At 40.1% G+C, this 23,192-nt stretch overlaps 1 protein-coding gene across 1 annotated transcript in view; it reads left to right on the top strand.

Moving 5' to 3' along the window:
• Positions 1–15,825, top strand: part of Mi-2 (chromodomain-helicase-DNA-binding protein Mi-2 homolog) — a 244,711-nt gene extending 228,886 nt beyond the window's left edge. Inside the window, exons 36-37 of the mRNA XM_067100202.1 lie at positions 11,540–11,662; positions 15,423–15,825. Of these exons, the coding sequence (XP_066956303.1) occupies positions 11,540–11,662; positions 15,423–15,664 (365 nt within the window). The 3' untranslated portion in view covers positions 15,665–15,825. The remainder of the gene's footprint in view (positions 1–11,539; positions 11,663–15,422) is intronic.
• Positions 15,826–23,192: the final 7,367 nt, after the last annotated feature.

The following is a 23,192-nucleotide window of genomic DNA, read 5'->3' as shown; positions in this document are numbered from 1 at the left end:
TCATGAGCTGCAGACATGTTTTCGGATCTCTTGCCTGACTGTCATTAAGCTCTTTATTATCCGAGTGGGATTTTCCTGTATTTTTGTGTATATATTGTGTGTTTGATATTTATTAATACAAACCCACAATTTGTGATAACCTTGCATAAGCTGTCGTTCCCCTGCATCTGTGTCTTGGGTTTGACGGCCAAGGGCAAATTTAGAGTAGCCCTTTACTTAGATACTGAAGGTGTTTCCGTGTACGTTTGGAGATATTAGGTGGGACGTAATATCTCCGCTCCCCTTCATTGATTAGGACGTAAGAGTTTTCTTCCCTTCTTGGGCTCCCTTCCTCTATGTACAAGGGCATGACTACTTCCTTCCTACTTGTGCTGAGTGTTGTTTTCACCGCCTGTGCTATAGAGAGTTGTTGGGGGGGAGGTTGTGGGCGTTGTCGGTAAGTTCCGCTTCCACAGCGCCCTTGGTGGCCTCCCCTCCGTCCTTCTCTCTCCATGTAAGTTCTTCCTTTTCTCTCCTTAGGTAGAGATCTCTCTCCTTCGCCCTCTTTGCTCACTGTTCGGGCGAAGACCACGAGGAGGGGGCGTGTGCGGACAGTCGGCCGACCTCTTCTAAGGGGCCTCTCTCTGCTTAGGGCAGTCCTTCATGGCAAAAGGAGTCTCCCTCTACTAATCATCTTTACTTTTTCTTTCAGGTTGACAGTGAGCATCACAGGCACAGCAGTAGTTAGCTGGATATCTTGCATGAAGGAGTCCCGACGTTCATTCAGTGTTGCTTTGGGATTGACCACAGTACCTGGTTGGAATGGCATAGTTCCACGTCAGGATCGTTCCGAACTGTTCCCGCTGAAGTGGATCGATCGCTGTCATTGCTGGTCTTCATGTATGCTGAGGCACTGCCTCTAGCACATCTGCGGTCCATCTGTTCCTGCTGTTTCCTGTGTTATGCTTCTGTTAACTCAACGACAGTCTCTGGGCGGCTCTTCCTGGTCTCCTGCCGCAGCTGTCCTGATCGTTCCTATCGCTGCTCGTGACATTCCTGGCAGTTGCTGTAGCGCATGCCTTCCGAACCGCTTCTGTAGCTCCTGCATCAGCTGTCCTGATTGTGCCTGCTGCTTCTCCTGGTGGTCATGTCATGGGCCGCTTCCGTTGCATTCCTGCCTAGCAGTCCTGGAGGTTACAATGTCCACCATCCTGTAGAAGATGTGGGAGTGAAAGTGAAGGAAGCCGCCCTGTGGAAGTGATGTTCCTGGCCGTTGAGGTAGCTCCTGCCTTCCGAACCACTTCCGTAGCTCCTGCATTGGCTATCCTGATCGTGTCTGCTGCTTCTCTTGGTGGTGGTGTCCTAGGCCGCTTCCGTTGTGTTCCTGCCTAGCTGCCCTGGAGGTTACGATGTTTCGTGTCCACCATCCTGTAAAAGATGTTGGAGTGAAGGTGAAGGAAGTCGCCCTGTGGAAGTAGCCGACGTCTTTTTCAACTTATCTTCGATTTCATCTTTTGCTTCCTCTTCCCTTCCTCTCCCAAGGTTTTGAGGGGGTCCTGGGAAAAAACATGACAGACCAATCCATCGGCCGAAAGAGAGAAAGGCTTGGTGCTTCTTTCCCCCTTGATGCCCTTGGACGATAGGGACTGTCTCTTTCCGAGGAGGCAGTTAAGTCTCTCATTGGCTCTTCCCAACCTATAAAAATAGGAAACCACCATAGCTCTGGGTTTTGTGTTTTGGGAGCTGTGGACACGCACACCTCAGTTGGCGCTCCTGTTCACAGTCCTAGAGGTTCCACCTCTAAGACATGGGCCGCTTCGGGTGCTTGTTTCCGAGCCGCTGCGAGTGCTCGAGATTCGGTGGAATATCAAGTATCCCAGTCTGGTCTGGAGAGTATTCCCCTTGGCCCAGCTTTGGAGCATTGCAAGAGAAAGGGCCGAGGCACCCAGGTGTCTCAGCTCTTCTTGCCAGCACCACAAGCGCTCCCCGAGGGAGTGCTTACCAGTGCTCGGTCGGGTTCCCAGCCTGATGTCTCAATCCTATCGGTTCGAACACCAGAAGAAGCAGGGAAGAGATTCCCTTCAAGAATCCTGCAGGACTTCTAAAGGACCGACTCTCTTCCAGGAGACAAGTTTCTCTCGTTGGCTCTTCCCACCCTTGGGCAGGAACTGATTCACATTCTCCTGTGGGGTCTGGTGTTTCAGGAGCTGCGAGAGCGCGGCCTTGATAGGCCACGCCCGCTTTGCCAGTCTTAGAGAAGTCTGCATCTGAGACTGGTTCTGTGCCTGGCTCTTTTCAATTTCTTAGGAAACTGAAAGCAGCCACTGCCGATTTGTAATTTGGAGTCTCTATAAGGTCGCCAGGATTCTATGGATCACGGACGTCGCTTTCCTGACGAGTAGCACAGGAAATTCGAAAAGAAAGTGTAACAAAACACCCAGGTGTCTGGGTGCCGATGTTCTCAGGTGTCTTCATACTGCCTGCCAGTTGCTCTGTTGATCTTGACTGGGATTCATCCTAAAGTGTCTTGAACCTCAGGGTTCAAGGGTCTTCCTTTAGCTCGGCCCCACTTAAGTTCCTCCGAATCAGATTCTTGACTCTATTCAAATGAACTTTCTGTTTCCCCAGGAAAGCACTTTGCCATGGCACAATCATCTCCATGTGGCAGTAATCTCCTTTGGTTGATTATTGCTCACAGTCTGCCTCTCCTGCTGGTCTTACTGGCAGGATAGGTAGGGGTACTCTTTCTCTTCTCCTGTTCTCTTTTCCTCTTGGTTGTTCCGAGAGGTGCAAGACAGTCTGAGAAGACTCTTGACGAATTTGCCTGCGGATTTCAGCTGCCTGGCATGCTTTGGGTGTCGGCCCCCCAATTCTCTTGTAGTACAACCAGGTAGCCAGCCCGGCTAGAGCTAATCGTGTCGGTATCCTGTCATCTTGCAGAAGCTTCCTCATGGTGGAGAAAGGAAGTCTACTTCCATTCCTCTGTCCTTCTTTCCTCTTCGAAATATGAGGAAAGAGTTAGGCTAATGCTTGATTGAAGGAATCTTCGAATATGCTTGCATATTCCCCTCACATTGTGTGTCTACTTACAAATTCACCGATCGAGGAATAGGCGCACACCTGTAAGACTTTGTCTTGAAGGTGTGTGACTGAGACGATTAGTACCTTCTCATCACCGTCCTGGGCTCAAGGCAGCCTTTTGGCTTTCCGAGAATTCAGGATGAGTTTTGCGACACTCATTGGTTTCATTGAACAACAAAACCACAGTACAGTAGTTGCATTTGTCGACAAACAAGGGAATTGGTTTTTCCTCCTGCTACATCTGTCGACATTTGCAGCTACTCGAGTGCTGTATAGTGCACTCAACAGCTCAGTTAGCCAGATGCATTCCCGGTGGGGATGTATTGGTAGGCAAGCTTGGCCTCGGGTTTGAGTGATCGGGACGGAACATGCTGCTCACTCTTTTCTTCAGGAAGATTTATGAAGAGACTGCTCAACTTGGGAATCCCTACCGTCTTTATGTTGCCTCCCTGCGCAACAAGTTGGTAGTTTTTCTCGCTCCTTCATACCAGACCCAGGGGCTGCTACGGTGAGGCATGCTGTCTTTTTGGGAAAATTCATACCCGACGTTTTTCCCTCCGATTTGTCTGTTTCACTAGGGGTTCATCAAGCATTGCTCACCCCAATAAAATACAGAGAAATGCTGGAAGACTTAAAGCCTATCCGCCCGACCTGATAGCCGAGGCATCGAGAAGAGTTCTGCTTGACCCAGCCTCCTGTAGCAGCCACACAAGAAGCAGTTCTTCAGGCAGTACATCCCTGTGTGTTGAGGACTGGGAGACCTTCCAGCTTTCCTTGCAAGCATAGGGTTTCTCGCCGAGCAGCAACGGATATAGCTGGATATCTCTTGAAGTCCTCTGCAACACTGTTCCAGGGACTGGATCCGTCTTCGCTGGTGGGTGTCGTTGATGAAACTACTACTCGAATCAGTGTTGCTCTTCAAGTCTGGACTTCCTCGTCTTCTCCGCCGAGGGTTGCTTCTCTCTCTTTCATTTGTGAAGAACGTAGGCCCTTGTAACCTAGTCTTCTATCTGAAGTAGCCTTCTCAGTCAAGATTTAGCTATGGATGAGAAGCTTCAAGATTTAGCTATGGATGAGAAGCTTCTTCAGTCTTGCTGTCCCAGGGAACTGTTCTCTGGGTAGCATGTGACTCGTTTAGGGTTCCTGCCCCATGCTCTGCACACGCCCTTACGAGAGTCGTCAGATTGAGATGTGCCCTCTTAGGACCATCTCTCATCTTGCTCCAGCCTTGGCGTAGAAGATGGAAGAACAGGTGAAAGGGGTCAGTACCTCAACTGTGGTACTTCCCGAAAAGGCTCGACATTCCTAACCTGGATGTCATCAACGTTTTCACTAGTACTCTCTCCCAAGGAAGAAGTGTCTACAGACACATCTTTCTCCTGGCTTCATAAAGTATTCGAAGGAGGTACTCAACAGATGGCAACAACAATACCAATACTTTTGATCCAAGAGCTGACAAAGTCAATGGCTTGGTCCATCCCTCGCACTCCAGAAGTTTCTGTCAGTCTGGAAGCAAGACATGGCCTTATAGACCACACTCGTCTTCCTGTGGTCTAGCCCACAGGCCCTTGGAACAATTTTTCCTTGGCCCTGTGGTAGCTGCTCAACAAGTTATGTTTTCCTACCTGGCTCCTTCAATAGGGCTAGTAGCATCTCGCCTAAGGTGTTGGTTCTGGAAGTGAGAAGGATACCAAGAGTGACTGGCCTCTCTTCCTCCTCCTTCCCCATCCTTCTACTTCTCTCCTTCGGGATGAGAATAGGAGTCGAACCAATACTTGCTGGATCTGGTGCTGATGGAGTAAGACTACACATCAAGCACCCGTTCTATTTTTCTTCTAGAATCATAGAAGCCATTCCACTCCTTCCTCTAGCAAGGGGAGGAAGGAGAGACTGGCTAGAGGAAAGAGAGACTGGCAATAAGGGAAACCTATCTTGGGTTTTCCTTACTGCCTCCGACTCTAGATTCTTCCCAGCCTATTTCTTATGAGTTACGTTTCCTCACTCATGCGAAAAGGTCCAGTACCTAACATTTGATCTTGCAGTTCCTACACTCCGATCAATATGTCAGAGGCACAGTACTCCTTGCTCTTTCGATCAGGAGGAGTAACCCAGGTGTGCAGAACTCCAGTCAGTTCAGGAGATGCACTCAGATTCCTCCCTCCAACCAGTGAGTCTTCCTAATGTAAAGGACCGACGGTTGGTATATCGTGTCGGAATAAATCACAATTTTTGAAAGTAAATTGTATTTTTCCTAACTATACAAACCTGAGGTCCTTTACATTACATATTATTCCCACCTCATGCCACCCCTCAATCTGAACCTTGACCAAAAGGCAAACTGGAATGTGTACATCCGGGCAGGCAGGTATTCCTGCCTACCTGGCAGTAGTTACTGCCTAACCACCTTGTTCAAGAGTTTAACAGCCGTGTCCAGCTTTGCCGTAAGTAATTCCTAATATAAAGGACCTCAGGTTTGTAAAATTAGGAATAATACAATTTACTTTCAAAAATTGTGATATCTCGGTAGGACAGAGTTTTGAGAGAGTCATGATCTTTCTTACTGAAAAAGGGGGCCTAATGTGTTTTTAATTTAGAAAAAGCTTTGTGATAGAACCATCAATTCATTTTGTAAACAAATGAGATCAGTACACAAATTCAGATTTTTCAAGCAGTGAAATAATGTTTCAAGTGACAAGTAGAATAATATATATATATATATATATATATATATATATATATATATATATATATGTGTGTGTGTGTGTGTGTGTGTATTATAGATATACATAAATATATATTATATGTATGTGTGTATATACTGTACAGTAAACTCCCGTATTCATGTTCTCACAATTCGTGGACTCACATATTCGCAGATTTCTCTGTGGAACGTATGTATCTGTTATTCGCTGAAAATTCGCATATTCACGGTATTTTTCACTGAGAAATATTCACTAATAACTGTTTTCATATCATTTTCTTTTTGTGATAAAACTGTTGAAATCCTCAGGCATAAGCATTTTTAGAGAGTTTTTCTTGTCTTTAAAGCATCAAAATAGGCAGTTCTAAGTGTTTTTAGAGGGGTTTTTAATATTCGCGACTCTTAGCTATTCGCGGGGGCTGGGGCTGCAGTACACATCCCCCGTGAATACGGGGGTTTACTGTAAGTGTATATATATATAACCATGGAGCAAAGGTGAACTCAGTGCACATCACATTTGCATCCAGATCATAGCAGGAATACAGAAGCAGACAACACAGTAACCATTTATTCCAACGTTTCATGATTCGTAATCACATCATCAGGGAGATATACAACAACAAAATAGAATTTACTATTATAAATTAATTAAAAGAGCTATATGCAAGACTACTTTAAAAATGTAGAAAGCAGGCTAAGAAAACTGATGAAAACAGGACACAAAGAGATAAAATTATTAAGAACAGACAACACACTTAAAAACAGACACACTTACAAACAAAATCGTAAAAACCAGACAACATACTCAAATACAGATGCACTTAGAAAACACTGGAGGGTAACCTAATATTCCAGAAGCCAAGGATACACTAAGTATAAAACACACAAATTTTTTTCAGAAAAAGGCAGAGAGTTAAGACAAATACAAGGGTACAGCGGTTGTTTGACAGTTCAATGAGGGAACTCGTTTAATATTTAGTGTTTCGAGAATAAGTAGTTCTTGTGTTTTTGGTAACCAATAATGTTTATTTTTTGTAACTAATAATGTTTATATATAATATAATATATAATTATGTTATATATATATATATATATATATATATATATATATATATATAGATAGATAGATAGATAGATATAGATAAAATCCTTATTCACTCAGAAGGGAAAGGAAAATTGGGTCATTGGAACGTTGGGAAAACTCAGGCTGGTATGCAAGCTGTTAGCTTGCCCAGGCCTTTCAACTGTCTTATGGTCCCCTTTTTTACCTACTGAAGAAATATAAATGATTGTAAGATTTAATTCGAAGAAAGCTGTCTATAAATGACAGATGGGGATTACAAAGGAAAAAAATATTGTACCAACTTCTTTTAATCCAACACAATTGACCTGAGAGACCTGGGTTCGATTAGTAGAAATTTATTTCTGCCAAAACAGGGTTTACTATCTTATTCATTAGATCAATCGTTCAGAAATGTTGTCTATTGGGACAGGACAATTAAAAGATTATTCAAGTTAGTTGAGGTAACATCAGGTTCCACCAAAAATATTAGTACCTGTACAATAAAATAAGTCTCTGTTTTTTGTAAACAATAAAATGAAATGTTGTCTATTGGGTCATTGCTGAGTCGGGATTGGGGAAAACTGAATGCAAGCATTTTTACAAATAAAAATTATATTAAACATATTTCTGAACACAGAAAATATATATAAGAAGGGAAATTCTAAATTTGCAATTAAGTCAAAACTGTGGTATGCAAGCAGTTAGCTTGCCCAGGTAATTTTGTCAGTTGCTTGAACATTTTTAGACTTGTATGGCCCAGTGGGTAACGCCCTTGCTTTCCACCTGAGAGACCTGGGTTCCAAAGAAATTTATATATATATATATATATATAGGGCTATATATATATATATACAGCTGATAGTAGATAGATGGATATAGATATAGATAAAATCCACGACATTGGAACCAAAACTGTCTTATTTTATTTAGCATATTGAAGAAATATAAAAGTAAGTTTACTTTTAAGCTCATATAAATGACAGATGGGGATTACAAAGGAAAAAATATTCAGTCCAACACAATTGGAGAATTATAGAACTGCCAAAACAGGGTTTACATTTAGGAAAATGAATGAATATAGCAAAAATATTAGTGAAATGTCTCTGTTTTTGACAATAAAATGTTTGCAATACTTATTTTTACAAATAAAAATTATATTAAACATATGAACACAGAAAATATATATAAGGTAACTAATTTGCAATTAAGTCAGTGAAGATTCTTGAACATTTTTTTCTAATATAAAATAGTCAGGGCAGTCCAAATTGGGTAATGGAAGAGAATCTTTTGATTTTAACTTTCAGTCCAATTTATCTTTGTTTCCATTTAAATGAATGAATATAGCATTGAATGTCCAGTTTTGACTGAATACTTATTTTATTTAAATCTTAGCTAGATTGGCCAATATAAAAGAGGGCATCCAAATTTTTTACTGTTTTTAGGGCTATTTTTATTATAGTATTATTATAAAAAATGAGGTTGACATTGAAAGATTTTAACAATGATTTTGTTTTCAAAACCACTCAAATATTTAAGGCAAGCTAAGAATGTTCTTAGGGGTTTTTTTCACCATGTTACTTTCACTATAAAACTTTTTGTGGGATAAAGCCCACAATAAGTTTTATGGTGAAAGTAACATGGAGAAAGAAAAGCTGAGAACATTCTTAGCTTGCCTTATTTGAGTGGTTGTGAAAACATAAAATCATTGTTCAAATCTTTTAGTGTCAACCGTGTTTTTTCCCACAATAACACAAAAATGAATGTTAATAAAAATACCCCTAAAGAAAACAACAACAAAATATATAAAATTCCATGTTTGGACTGCCCCTCTTTTTCTATTGGCCAATCTAGCAAAGATTTAGATGTACGTATAAGCAACATAAGTATTCAGTCAAAATTCGACAAACATCAAATATTATATTCATTCATTTAAGTGAAAACACTCACAGGATAAAATGGACTGAAAGTTCAGTGATTGCCAGATCGAAAGATTTCTCTTCAAGAAATCTTTTGGAGTCCGCTATTATCCAGCTTGCTTCCAGGTGTAATTTTAACCGTAGCCCTGGCATGTATTATTTGGACCCCTGTATTAGAAAAACGTTCAAGAATGACCTACATATATTTTCTATGTGCAGTATTCGTATGGAGGTGGAGCCAACGAATGGGTAAGCAAAGTCCAGAGAGTGGGTACATCCTGCTTGTTCACTCTGGCAGCTGACAAACCAGAAATTGAACATGAAAACAAAGATTTTGAGGCATAAGTCCGAAACTTTTGCAGCAAAATGCTTATGCTTTCATGATCAGTATGTCCTCCTTTGTTGTATCAGATCACTGGAAGGCAGCCAGGTAAGACTTGAGTCTGTTTTCAGCAAAGGCACAAACACATGGCAAACCTTACCTGGTAAACTCAAACAAATTCACATCGGCAAACCTACTATATGCAAAATCCAAAATAAATAAACAAAACACACAACAGTTCACAATACCTAAATGCAGCTCCACAAATGGCAATAACACAGGAAAATGCACTGTAAGCATAAAACTATACATGCAGATAAAACTGCTGAAAACAAAAACACACAATTATTAAAGATACCAAATATGAGCAAGAGATGTAATTATATAAATATCATTATTACAAGCCAAGCTGCAACATTGTAGTTAGAGAACCTGACCCCCTGTGCCCCCCCCCATAGTGACACCACTGATTACTATTGGCCTGCCTGTTCATGTGGTTCTGACATTCTTGACTACTTTTAATTCAGGCCTGGCGTGGCACTTCCTACTTTACCTGTGCCTGCAGTGCCTCCAATTCTCATATTCTCATTATAGAGCTCCTCTTCCACTGCCTTCACCTTTGTGGTTTCTGCTCTTGCTGTATGTGCTTTTTCTTGATTAGCTTGCTGTTTCAACCATGTAAGTATTATCCATTGCTCATGTTACAGCTGCTATTCCTGCCACGAAGGTTGATGTTCATCCTTCCTTGTTCTTTCAACTGCATGCTGTTTTGATTATTGTACTTCCTCTGGTAAAGGACTCTTCAGAGTCCTAGTGCAGTTTCTTAGGCTTTGCCATCTCCTAGAACGTCTGCCATAGTAGTTCAAGCAGCACATACACCTTTGAGGAATGTCTTTTCAAGATTTGGACAAAAAAGGACCCTGTCTTCTAGAACGGTTCCCATTTCAACTCAGTCCAAAATTCTTCATCTAGTAGGCATTGTACATCTGTCTCTGCTGATCAATAGCATGGTGATCAATCTAACAAGTCACATTTTCCTGCCAAGTTGGACATTTCCCCCACAAGTTTCTCTTTTTAACCATATGCCATTTTGAAGACAGAAAATAATTGTTACAAAATTTAGTGTGTAACGAGTAAGAATTAAGGAGCTGCTAAAACCTAAAGCCAAACAAGCAAACCCAGAGCTTGGCCTTTGGCCTAAATCCTATATTCTTTTCTATTCCAAACAAGCAAAGAACATGTAATGTTAACAAAAGCCACTAAATGCTAAGAAAACATTTTTTAATTTAGCAAAACAGGCAGAACATGTAACACTAAAATGACAAAAAAAAAAGACATGAAAGGCACAAATTACAGACAACGCTTTAGTGTAACATGTAGTAAGTAAGCCAGAGATTGCATAAAATACCTGGAAGTACTTGAAAACATTGGTGGATACCATAGTACGGTATATGAAACAACTATTTCACACACTAGCTTGACACAGCTGAGAAAATGATAATAAATAATTACTCTCAAATACCCAGGCTACCAAAGAATCTGGTGCCATTTGAGAATAGAAAAATAACATTATCACTGAATCTGTCCAAAGGGAAGTGAAATAAGCAACATTTGTGTGATAGTTCTTTTCATTCTTTCTTTCAATTAGCAGTGTCTGGGGACATTCGATGTGGTTGAATAAAATAGTCAATAAAGAGGTGCTTATGGGACTAAAAGAATGCTTCAGATAACCTATAGAGCCAGTTACAGCATGCTGGACAATGTTTTTGAAGTTTATATTGTTACTGGACAGTGATGATGCCTGGCAGCATGAAAATCTAATGAATGGTTTATACCTAGACTGTAATCATAATATGCAAGACTATAGAATAAGCTCCCTTGCTGTAACCCAGTTTTCAATTTCTTTTGATAATTGTAAATTTTACCAGGATAGGAAAGCCTTTCTTTAATTAAAATTAATGGCTGTTTTCAGATTATTAGCATGAATTGTTTTCCACTGAGATATAGTATTACTGAGAAATGACAAAGTAGGCCCAAAATTTCTCTCCCCAGCATTGTAATCCTTAGTCAAGCCACATCTTTCTCCCTTTAATTTGGAAGGGTAGAAAGGCACTCTTAATAGACATTTTCTGGAAACCAAGTACAGTATATTTTGTGGTGTTCTGAACATCGTTCTGGCATTTTCAAAAACTAGGGATATTCTCAATGCTATTTGTAGTAAGATATTTGGTACTTATGAAGCATGTAAAGAGGAGTTTTCCCTTGCATTTCAACATCTTATGGGCAATGCTGTTAAATAACCACTATTGTGAATATTGAACAAACGTGATGTTATATTGAGACTTAGTCTGTATCTTACTGAAAAGTAATTAACCTGTAAAACTTTATTGGGTATTGATTTCAGTAATGTATTTCCGTACACTACATTGTAAAATATGAAAGTTAGATAACTCCTGCTTTTTATGTATCTTTTACAGGTCAAATTTCCACAACATTCCCAGGAGGCTACACACCAACAGGTCAGCTACCAGCATTGGGTAACACAAACTTTGCCAACTTCCGGCCCCAGTATTCCTTGCCAGGTGCCACCAGCGGACCAGGTGCTGTACAAGCGGCATTCCCAGGTATCCCTCCCATGGCTGCCAACCCCACCTCCAAGTAGAACCCTACTACTGGTGCTGCTGATGCTGCTCCTGCTGCTTCTGCTGCCGTGCGTGACCCAGTGTGACACTAACCCAGCTCGGTGAGTGTGGCTCTCACTGGTGGTCAGGAGTTGCGCTCGCTCGCCCACACCTTTGGGATGTTTGGCTGCAAGCTTTTGTTACATTCGCTGCCCTTTCTCAGTACCTCTACCTTCATAGGAAGTTTATTTTAGAACATGGCAAAATTGTCCAAGGAAAAACTTTCAGGTTAAAAAATTACAAAAAATATAAAGGTCTTTACTAAAATCATATAACTAATACTGTATCAGTTGAATATCAGTACTTAATCATGTACAGTAAAAAGAGTTATTTAATTTATAGTTGTTTCAAAATTTGTTGTTGCTCCTGACTGCCATTAAACTAAACCACTCCAAATACCTTATGAAGGAATATGATTTTTTCCGTTAATCATAGCTCCTTATGGCACCGTGTTCATGTATGTTAGGCTAAAATGTGTATCATACTTAAAATAGAACAACCAAATTCCTGTTCAGGTGTAGTTAAGATGAAATCTGCCCCTTTTTTTCATTGATTACAAGAGTAAAAATTAAAATGGTTTATTACTTTGTTGTAATGTACATTATTAAATTAAGATAATTGTATTTTTGGTAAAGTTTACATGGTGATTTATAGCTAAGCAAGGTGTATTATTGATGCTGTAAAAAGTAAATGCCAGATTGGCAAGGTTGTCATTAATCCTAAAATGTCGGGTAGCAGACGCACAGCAACTTCTAGCCAAGGACTTAGGAATTATCTTGCTTTGGAATAATTAACTGGATTAGGGAAATTTTTTACACTAATTTCTAGTAAAAAAGAATTTGCAGATATAATTTTTTTATTCCCTTTTAGGATATCAAAGTGTTGAAATTATGAAAAATACAAAACTGGAAAATACATACTTAGATTGATTAAAGTTTAGACTTTGATTTTCATCTGTAGGGACACAGGGAGTAATTTAGAAGTAAACGCTGTTTCAAGTTTTTTATTATTTACAGTGTTATTCTCAAGGGGAAGGTAAGCTGGGAGGGCGAAAGATACATGGTTGCTGTAGCCTACCCGGCATGGAAGGTTTAAAGAGAATGCCATATTGGTATTTTCCCCCAGAAATTGTATTGTAGAAGTTATATTTACTCATTTGCAATAATTATCATAAGATATCCCAGTATTGACATGGTACCATAAGTGATGTTATATTTCAGTGGTATAGCTTTTGGTGCTGCATGACCCTTTAGTGTATGTTGCATACAATATTCCACAAAATCAAGTGGCCATAAAGACGGCCATTGCTAACTTTTTGTCCTGAAATTGAAATTATTGACTGCTTGTAGAAAATGTTGAACTGGTGAAGCATCTAACAGAAAATGCACATTTCTGTAAAGTTTTGGTATCCACAAACTCAGTTTTATTTTTCATATGTAAAGCGCAAAGGTAAAGTATAGTATGAGTAGCAGATTTATATTATTTTTTCTTATATTTGGTTGACCGCCGTGATATATTGCTTTCTCAGTTGTTAAAGGTTATTTAGCAGTTATGATTTCAGATTCCTTGAACCCAAAGAAAGCTGTAAATAGATTGTAGCCTTAGTGAGACATCGTTGCAGGACTTTTCCTTTTTTTTAAATAAGATTCATTAATTATTTGAGATTAGTTATGGGAAGTTATTAATTCCAGTTATGAAAAATAACTTGCCTTCTTGGAGCTTCATGATATTTTCATGTGTACACTGCGTCTTATTGGAAGTTTGTATTCACGTTGTATATATAGACCTCTTTATTAATAAAATAATTAGAGATATATAACTGTTATTCATACAAACCTTTTATGGTAAAACTATATATAACTGGATTGAGCATTTTTCAAAAGAAATTGTTTTAGACCATGTGTGGAGAAAGTTACTTTATACTTAAAATGTTTTTTTATTTATTAATTTAATCATCAGTTGCTTGTGTTAACTTTATGCTGCCTTTATTGAACTAAATACAGTCAGTTAAGATGTTTCACATCATGGATATTAAATAAAAATAGACGGTTAATGGTACCGGCAAGTCATTATATAAGGTAGTTTAGAATTAGGAAAATGAATTTGATATAGGCATTAAAAGAAAAGTTAAAACCAGCATTGACTAGTGACATGCAAGCCATTTAAACCACAGCTGGATACCAAATCTTGTACACTAAGCTGTGAGGACATTCAAAATTTGGTCCAATTTAGATCATTCTTTGGTGGTCTTTTTATAACACCAAATAGATAACAAAGCCAGTCAAACATTTTCACGCTGTATTTCTGGAAGTTTTTTCTGTAGTGATCATCATTTTAATTAATCTCAAAGACTGGAAGCACAGCTCTCATAGACAATGCTTTTTCACTTTTATCATTGCTTATTTTTCATTGCCACCATAACCCACACTTTTCTTTGAGGTGTTCTATCAGTGAAAAATTAGTTATATATTTAGTAGAAATTTTTGTGCAAAATGTGTAAGTATGGAATTTTTTGCCTCATTTCTGCAGTGGTATCAGACATTTGAAGGTATTTGCTTTTATTTTTCTGGTATTAAGTTTTCATACTCAAAACGCTTGTTGCTAAGGGTAATTCAACCTTGTGTATGCAACTAAACAAAAGTGCAGTACAACACACGCAAATGAATTACCATAACTACTGCATTTTATCAGAGTTTTCAAGCTGCAGCACATGTTTACATAATTATGTTGGGTGCACTGTAGGTTACTGAAGTATGAAATACTCTACACAGTTATAGTGATACACAACAATTTTGACACTGTTTTCCTGTCACCTTCATGAAACCTATCTTGCAAGGGAGATGAGGAAACCTTCCTTAAGATAAAAAATTTAAGTTGAAATAGTTTATTTCAATATGAGCTTTATGCTTTTGGGTGCTTGAGTTGGTGATTGCTTGGCATCGTGTTCCTGATGACAAAGCTTTGCTTCTATAACCAATCCATTGCTTTGCCTTTACCATCCTGGGAGGGATACATTTTAAATGCACTTCTCACATTTGTGTTCAATAAATTTCATTTTGTATATTCCAGTGTACAAATACCATGCATTATTAAGCATATGAATTTTTGCCTACATATTTTCATTGAGTGAAAAGTATTTAAGTGTCTTAGGTAATATTGCTGTGGTCAAGATAAATGTTTCTTACCAGTTCATAAAGTTTGTTACATAAAATGACAAATTTTATAGTGTTTCTTAATCTTTTTCTACTTTCAAAGGAGTGATTAAATATTTTATATGCCAGTCTCCCAGCAGTTAATAATGCTGTTCATCTTGTGCTAAGAAGTACACGCTATCTGCAGAAAATTTTAACATTGCTATTAAATACTGATTTTTCTGTTCCAGGTTATTGACAGGGCATAATTTCTATTTGACTTGTAAAAGTTTCATTTCTGCTTGGGTACGCTTCAAATATACCACCAAAATTCTTTTTCTCATTCTCCACAGTCCCACATCTCCAGTTAAAGATATTTTCAGAGGAATGATTAATTTTTTAATAAAGAACCCTTTGGAGTTATTTTTCTCTTATATAAAAATGAAACAGCCTATTTTGCAACATTTTTGCAACTTCCCCTTCACAACGAAGAACCTGCCAGGTAAGTGTCAGGGGCTGGTGTAACGAGTATCCTCCTTCGTCTACAGGTGCACCGCCAGCTGTGCAGGTTAACCTCCAGAATTTAGGGGCCAACCTACATTTGCTTGCTGCCACCAACCCCCTCCTGGATTCCTCCATCAACCTCCCTCCACAACAACCACCTACCTCCCACACAGGCACCATTTCAGCAGCTACAAGAGCCTCTTTGCTCCTTCATCAGCATCATCAGCAGCAGCAACTTCAGCAACAACAACAACAAGATCCAAAAAATTTGATTTATCTAGATTAAGATTTTTGTTTTATTTTTTTATGTATCAGACATTTTTGTCATTCCGTGAATGTGGTCTCTGTACTAATGAAGTATATGGTATTTATTATCTTCTAAAGAAAGATTTTCCCAAAGATTGATTTAGTTTTATGTGATATGGTAATAAAGTTTACCTACAAAAATGCAAGTCTTTACCCATTTTTAAGTAAAAATAGTATTATATCAGTAGATTGGATTTAAAGTTAGGACCAGTGACAGCAATGGCCCAGACTCACAGTATGTCCTGAGATCCTGACTGACAGTGGATTGCTTGTACAGCACTATATTTAAGGGCCCAGGCTGTACAGTTCTATAACTCGTGTCTTCTAAATCCATATGTACTCATTTAGTGATGATAATTGTACATTTTTCTTCACTGTTATAATGAGATGCCAACAGACCTGCCCTCAATGGTCTGAAATTTAGCTGTTGGCTTCTGGGTTCTTGATACAGGATAACAGCAACCATTCATTTAATTCACCAGGACTGCACTGAATGCTGAATGGTTGCCTACTGGCATACACTCCTATTGCAAGACTCTTGGAAATAGTCTGATGTTAACTCTCAGGTCTGGTCCAAAGCATCCCTTCTTATTAAAAGATGAAATTGAACCTGTATTAAATCTCACTGGGATTCACAGAATATTTGAAAATTCTAGTAATGTATTTTTATCCAATTTGCTACTGTTTGGTGTTGATTGAAAGTTGGACTTTCATGGAAATGGGCTTTGTTAAATGTTTTATTAAATTCTTAAGTATTCGCCCCAGACACCCACCTTGTTGTGTCAAGGCCTAAGAGAACTTAAGTACCTAGGTCTAAAACATTATTTGGTTATAATTAGTGGTTCTAGATTAGCTGGGCTTTCTCACCTTTTCCCCCACTCCATTTATCATGTCACATTGAACTTTCATTGACACCATTTGAATGTTGATTAACATGGTCTTGATTGCTTTTAGAACATAAAGGAGGTTGATGATGGATGGCATGCCTCACCCGTAGAATTCAAGCAGCTGAAGTGATCAAGTGAGGCGAAAGAATTACGAAAAACCTGGCCTTCAGTCTAAGTCTGATTCTGATTAACTGACCACCTGAAAGACAGTGATGATCAAATGTATATCTAGGTAGTCTCCGATGTCACAGATTGTGACAGAACAACAGTGATTCCTTGTAGGTCCCCATGGTGGGTGGGAGGCTGCCTTAGATGAAGTGGCTAACCTACATGTAATAAAATCTAAACTTTTAAGGTAAAACGGGAAAATTAGACCGTAATATCCCAAAGCTATTGCAATGCAAATCCAATGAATATGAGCATATTGCCCAAAAATAATTATGGAAAATGTGCATCTTGTGAATCAGGGACTATACAACTGTGATATTCTGGCACATGAAATTGTGTCAAGCGTGGCCAAAACCACCGTGCTAGATCTGAAGAATGCTTATTAGATTGTATAATCCTGAGCCAGAGATATTGCAACACACAACAGGTATAAATAGAGAGAAGGGAAATTAGATTTTAAAGTAAGGTTCTTTAACAACCCAACCAGAAAGTTAACATACAAACTGTAGTTTACCAAAATATATGTTATCCTAGGGAATGATGATAAAAGGGAGCAAACAACTAATGGATATAAGAAAATTTTCCCCCTCTATGTGGGACCACCTTGAACCCCAGGAATTTGCCCCCAGGGGTGAGTCCAAGAGTCTCGTGTATTATTATGTATTTATTTGGCCTAATATTGTGGAATTTTCCACTTTTTGTAAAATTTATTGGACCTGATAAATAGGAAAAGATATCATAGCTAGGATTGGGTTTGTATCCAAAGCTAAATAGTGGGAACTGTGGTGAGACCATCAACTGCCCAATAATGTTCGGACCTGAGAGTTATCAGATTGATAGCTCAAAGGCGGAACTATTCTTTAGGGCCAGACCACGGATTCCAGCGGGGTTTGGCTCTGAGGATAGAACTGTCAGCATTCTATCCGATTTGCCCATTACATGATGAAGGTGGGGATGATTGTATTCTTGTAATACTCAGTTCTAGCGAGTGGGTTTGGCTTACACTTGGGCCATTCTAATCATGTGCCATCCCCTGTGGGTTAGGGTAGGGACGCGTACATTTGGGAGTCAGTTCTCACTTGTGCCATTGGTGGAGGAATAAACCTCATGAAAGGCTGATATCTTTATAAGGTTTTCAGGTTTATTCTTTTTTTTTTTTTACCCCCTCTCAAATCTCTATGTCTAGCACTTATAAGGATTCAAGTACCCCTGGACCCTCTGATGGTGTTGTTCTGGCACAGATGATGACCTCTGCACCCACCTTGGAGATTGAAAATTCTCCAAATGTTGATGACTTCAAAAATAAATTGACAAAAAGCAGCAATAACAAATATCCTGATTTCCCCTCCCCTGGACACTAGCCATGCTTCATTGATGACAACTTCAAGCAAGGACACGGACTTCTCTAAGAAATCTTCATCCAAAGTTAAATCTTCAACATTGAGAATGCTCCATATCAAAGACTTATCAGTCGGTTATAACTATGAAATGATCTTGACAGCTCTGAAATCATTTGGAACTGTTGTAGAAATCAGGATGAACTTTATTGATATTGAATCTAAATGGGAAGCTTGGGTTACTTTTAGTAGCCATGATGAGGCTCTAAAGGCTCATAGTGTGATAAGTGCTATAGAAATAGGTCAAGCTACAGTACAAGGAGCCTTAACAAAGTCCCCAAAGACATGGACGTTTATGTGCCATCTTAATGGGTTCAGGATAAACGAGAGACATCAGAATGCAGAAGTAAGGACTCATAAACCTCCTATGTGGCTGGTAGCTTCAGCCAAGGAGGAAAATTATAGCTATATTTTTTGCAGGTTTCTTCAGAAAAAGGTGGGAGGAATAAAGAGCGGTGATATTTCTCGTTTTGGGAAGAACACCGTTCTTATTCATGCCAAATCCACAACCCAAGCATATATGCTGACCTTGTTGGACATAAAAAATGATGAAATGATTACGAAAATCAAGCCCCACTTAAGCTTTAGTTATGGGAGAGGAGTACAGTACTATTTGATAAAGACCTATATGACATGACAGACAAAGAAATTCTAGAAATGAGCCCCACTTCAGTTTGGCGAGTGAAAAAGGCAACTATTGCCTACATGATCATTTTAACCTTCGTAGACTTTGAAGTACCTTCTCATGTCATATTTGAAAATGAAAGGGTACGAATACGTCCTTTCCAGCAAAGACCAATGCAGTGCTATCATTGCTTAAATTTGGCCACCCATCAAAAAACCGTGAAAATGCTAAAATTTGTATAAATTGCTCTGGTGTCCATCATGATGATGAGTGTAATAGAAAAGCAAAATGTGTTGTCAACTAGAACATAAATCCAATAACAAAAATTTTGAAATTTACAAATTTGAACTGTCTGCACTAAATAAAGCCAATGCAGAGCATATAAGTATCGGTTTTGCAAAAAGACAATTAGGACAACAACCTAGGAGCTATGCACAAGTTCTTAAGCCACTACCTATATCTGCCACTAAAGGTGCAGTGGCAGCACCCTCCAATGTAGCAGATGCATCATCCCCTGTGGTAGAGACCCAGCCATCTGGGTCAGGTGCTTGGCCTGTTGAGACTAGAGCACAGGCCTCCAAGGAGGGTAAGATGGCACTTAACCCAACCACCTTGGGATTGTCTCAGGCAGAGTCTTTTCCTGTTTTAATGCAGGCTGAGGAGCAAAAGCACCAAAAGAGGAGATTCCCCCTCATCCTCTCCCCCCTCAAATCCAATTAAATACGCATCACTTAGTAACAAATACAAAGTACTAAGCTCGATGCAAGAACCCCAGCCTGAATTTAAACAAATTGACAGGAAAGGGAAACAAAATGACACCAGTAAATCCATAGATAATAAACCAAACCTGTCAAGACCAGTCCTTTCCAAATCATCTCTTGATAATGCTTATAAACAAAAGAGAGTAAATGAGAAGGCTCCATTCAAAGGGCCTTCCACCAAGCCCAAAAATTAATTGTCACGTCAATGCTACAATGGAATTGAAGAGGTCTTAGGGCTCGAAGTGAAGAGCTGAAGCTACTGCTCCACGACCATAGCCCAGGTATTGTGTGTCTCCAGGAAATTAAGCTTGGAAGCACACAATATAATCCTGGGTTAAATTACAGCATATAATTCTCCACCACCAACTGGAGATAGAGCTAAGGGAGGTGCAGCAATTATTGCTCATAAGTCATTGCAACACTCATCTCCAAGCTGTAGCAGTAACTTCATTTTAGGCAAGCAAATTACAGTCTTCTCCAGCTATCTTACTCCTGATTTGGACTTCACTTATAATGATATTCATTTACTGATCAATCAGCTTCCTACTCTTTCCTCCTCCTTGGAGATTTTAATGCTCACAGCCCATATGGGGTGGGAACACGGCAGTCGCCAAGGGGAGGATGTTGGAGGGTATTATGGATGGTCCTAATATCACTATATTTAATAATGGAGCCATGACTTACCATAACATCTACTCCAATACTTATTCGGCTATTGATCTGAGCTTTTGTTCATCTAGTATTCACATTGATTTTGAATGGTCAGTAAACGAACATCCAAATGGGAGTGACCACTTCCCAATTCATATAATATCAGTTAAGAATCAGCCATCTGAGTCACCTCCCAAATGGAAGGTAGATGAAGCAGACTGGAAGAAATTTAGCGAGTCTGTTCTCTTGGACAAGAATGTAAAACCATTAACATCCATCTGAGAGGCATATAATTATTTTAATGACACTTCCATCAACAGTGCAATTGCCTGTATTCCAACAACAAAAGGGAAGCCCTCTAGACCAGCAGTTCCTTGGTGGAACAAAACCTGCAGTAGTATGAGAAAAGAGAGTCATGGACGTACTACATTAATGGCATTAGCTCAAAAATACCATCTAGAATGATTTGGAAGAAAATTAAAAAACTAAATGGCAAGTTTGTCCCTGAACCTCTGCCTACCCTTAAGATAAATGGTGACCTAATCACCCAACCAAAGAGGGTCACAGAAAAATTGAAGAACATTTCTCGAGAATATCAAGTAGTGAGAGCTATTCTGTGAAATTCCAAAACATTAGAAATGCCCAGATTTCTCTTTATTTAAGTGAAAATAATTTTGAACCATATAATGAAAAATTTACACTGCAGGAACTCAAAGATGCCATGCAGAATACCAAACCATCAGCCCCTGGTGAAGATAAAATACTCTATGAAATGCTGAAACATCTCCCAGAAAAGTCAAAGAAATTTCTTTTAGATATAATAAATGAAATCTTGGAAACTGGTATTATTCCTAAGAGCTGGAAATTATCATTAATCCTCCCTATGAAGAAACCAAACAAGGATCCTGCTTTACCCAGCAGCTACAGACCAATAGCTCTCACCAGTAGCTGATGGAAAAGATGATTAACACCAGACTTGTATGGCACTTAAAAACAAATAAATTGCTTTCTCCATCCCAGTTTGGCTTTAGGAAAACTAGAGCTACTTTAGATCCCTTGCTCAGGCTCTCAAACCAAGTACAACAAGGTTTTGCTAAACAGAGCCAAACAATAGGAGTTTTCTTTGATTTGGAAAAGGCATATGACACCACATGACGTTTTGGTATCACAAAAAAGTTGTATAAGATGGGCATTAAAGGAAAAATGATCAGATTTATAATTCGTTTTTATCAGAAAGATATATAAAGGTAAGAGTTGGGAATCATGTATCTCAACCTTTCTTGCAAGAAGAGGGAGTTCCTCAGGGTAGTGTCCTTAGTGTCACCCTCTTTGCTATTGCCATTAATGAAGTACAGTAGTAGAAAAGATATCATCACCAGTAAAAGGTTCTTTATTCGTAGATGATCTGGCTCTGAACTGCACAGAATATGATGCAGTATCTACTAACAGGTTCATGCAAAGAGCCATTGATAAAGTTGTAAAGTCACCACATCGGCGCCAGCGTAGTGTTTCGGCGGCGCCATTAATTCAGTCTCCGCTGAGCATGTTTTCTTTGGTGACTTCCCATTTTCTTCAAACTCAATTAGTCACGCCTAAAACGTGCAAGGTCACGCATTTTTAACCATTTTTACTTTATGCGTATTTATACAAATGTCACACATTGTGTATCACATGTTTCTTCATTCACAGGCATCAAGACTGTATCCATATTGTAGTTCTGTATGTTTTGTATTGTAATCTGTACTCGTTCACTGCATATTATTGTTTCGACCTCAGGTCACAGTCAATTCCATTGTCTCTCGCGGGCCGGCGTCAGTCGGCCGCTATATAAACTGCCTAGATCTGTAATAAAGCAGCAGTAACTTTTACCTGCTCGTTTCTTTGACACCTTATAGTGGTGACTCCCGGAGTATCCCGGAGCCATTAACGGACCGACACGGCGACTTAGTCTTGGCTCCAGGATTTCTCCAAATCGCTCTTAGCGGCCTAAACACGGCGCTGTAACCAGCGTTTGCAGCGTGCTGACTCGCCGGCGTACCCCACCAGCGTCACTAGCGGAACCACACGGTGCACAAAAAGTGCGTTTGACGCGAGTACCCCACTCCAGTAAGGGGTCAAAGGAGCGAGCATGGACGCGGATATCCCTCCTTCATGCAGTTAAACGCGACCTCGCGGACTCAGAGGTTTACCTACCTCCCATCACACCTGCGCCCGTCCCTGCATCGAGGCCCTCCCGCAACTCCACACCAGCGCCCAACACACGACGGCCGGGCAACACAATCGCGGGCCGCCCTCACCGTAAAACTGCCACCGCTTTATGCAGGGAACCCATCGATGTGGCTGCGCAGGGTGGAGAGCCACTTCAGAATAGCGGACCTGACGGACGAAATCCATACAGGCCGACACAGTGCTCAACGCACTTCCGGAGGACGTGTACAGAAAACTCATCTCGCGAAATTTAAAACACACACCCTCACATACAGCACCACAAAAAAGTTCCTCCTGAAGCTTGCTCCCTGCCCATCGCCGAAAAAACGCCTGCATATCGACCTTGCCATAAACCCACGCCACGACCTCAATTCAAGAGACGCTTGGAGCATGGTCGTGGATCTCCTGTCACTACCAGACTTGGGTGGCACAAAGAAGCGGCAGGAGATAAGCCAAACGGGAAATCTACCTTCGCCAACTCCTCCCAGAGGTACGCAACTCAGATCGCTCACCCCTACACCATGCCTATCGAGGACCTCATAGAGACGGCGCAACATCTCACAGACTCCGTGAAGGCTTCACAGCGGCTAAAACCGGCCACACAGCCGGTCAGCTCTGTCCAGCCGGAAGAGGACGAGCAGCCCGATCAACGCCATTGCCAACAGACGTCCACCGAACCACAGCAGATGGAGGTCCCCGGGCTTCTGTCGCTACCACAAGTGGTTCGGAAAGGACGCCCGAAACTGCCTGCCGCCTGCTCGTTCGCCTGTTCAAAAAATGGGGTGGCGGCGGCCAGCAGGACAGGCCGCCA

Source organism: Macrobrachium rosenbergii, chromosome 56, assembly GCF_040412425.1.
Source record: "Macrobrachium rosenbergii isolate ZJJX-2024 chromosome 56, ASM4041242v1, whole genome shotgun sequence".
Classification (NCBI taxonomy): domain Eukaryota; kingdom Metazoa; phylum Arthropoda; class Malacostraca; order Decapoda; family Palaemonidae; genus Macrobrachium; species Macrobrachium rosenbergii.
This window is presented reverse-complemented; position numbering and strand designations above follow the sequence as displayed.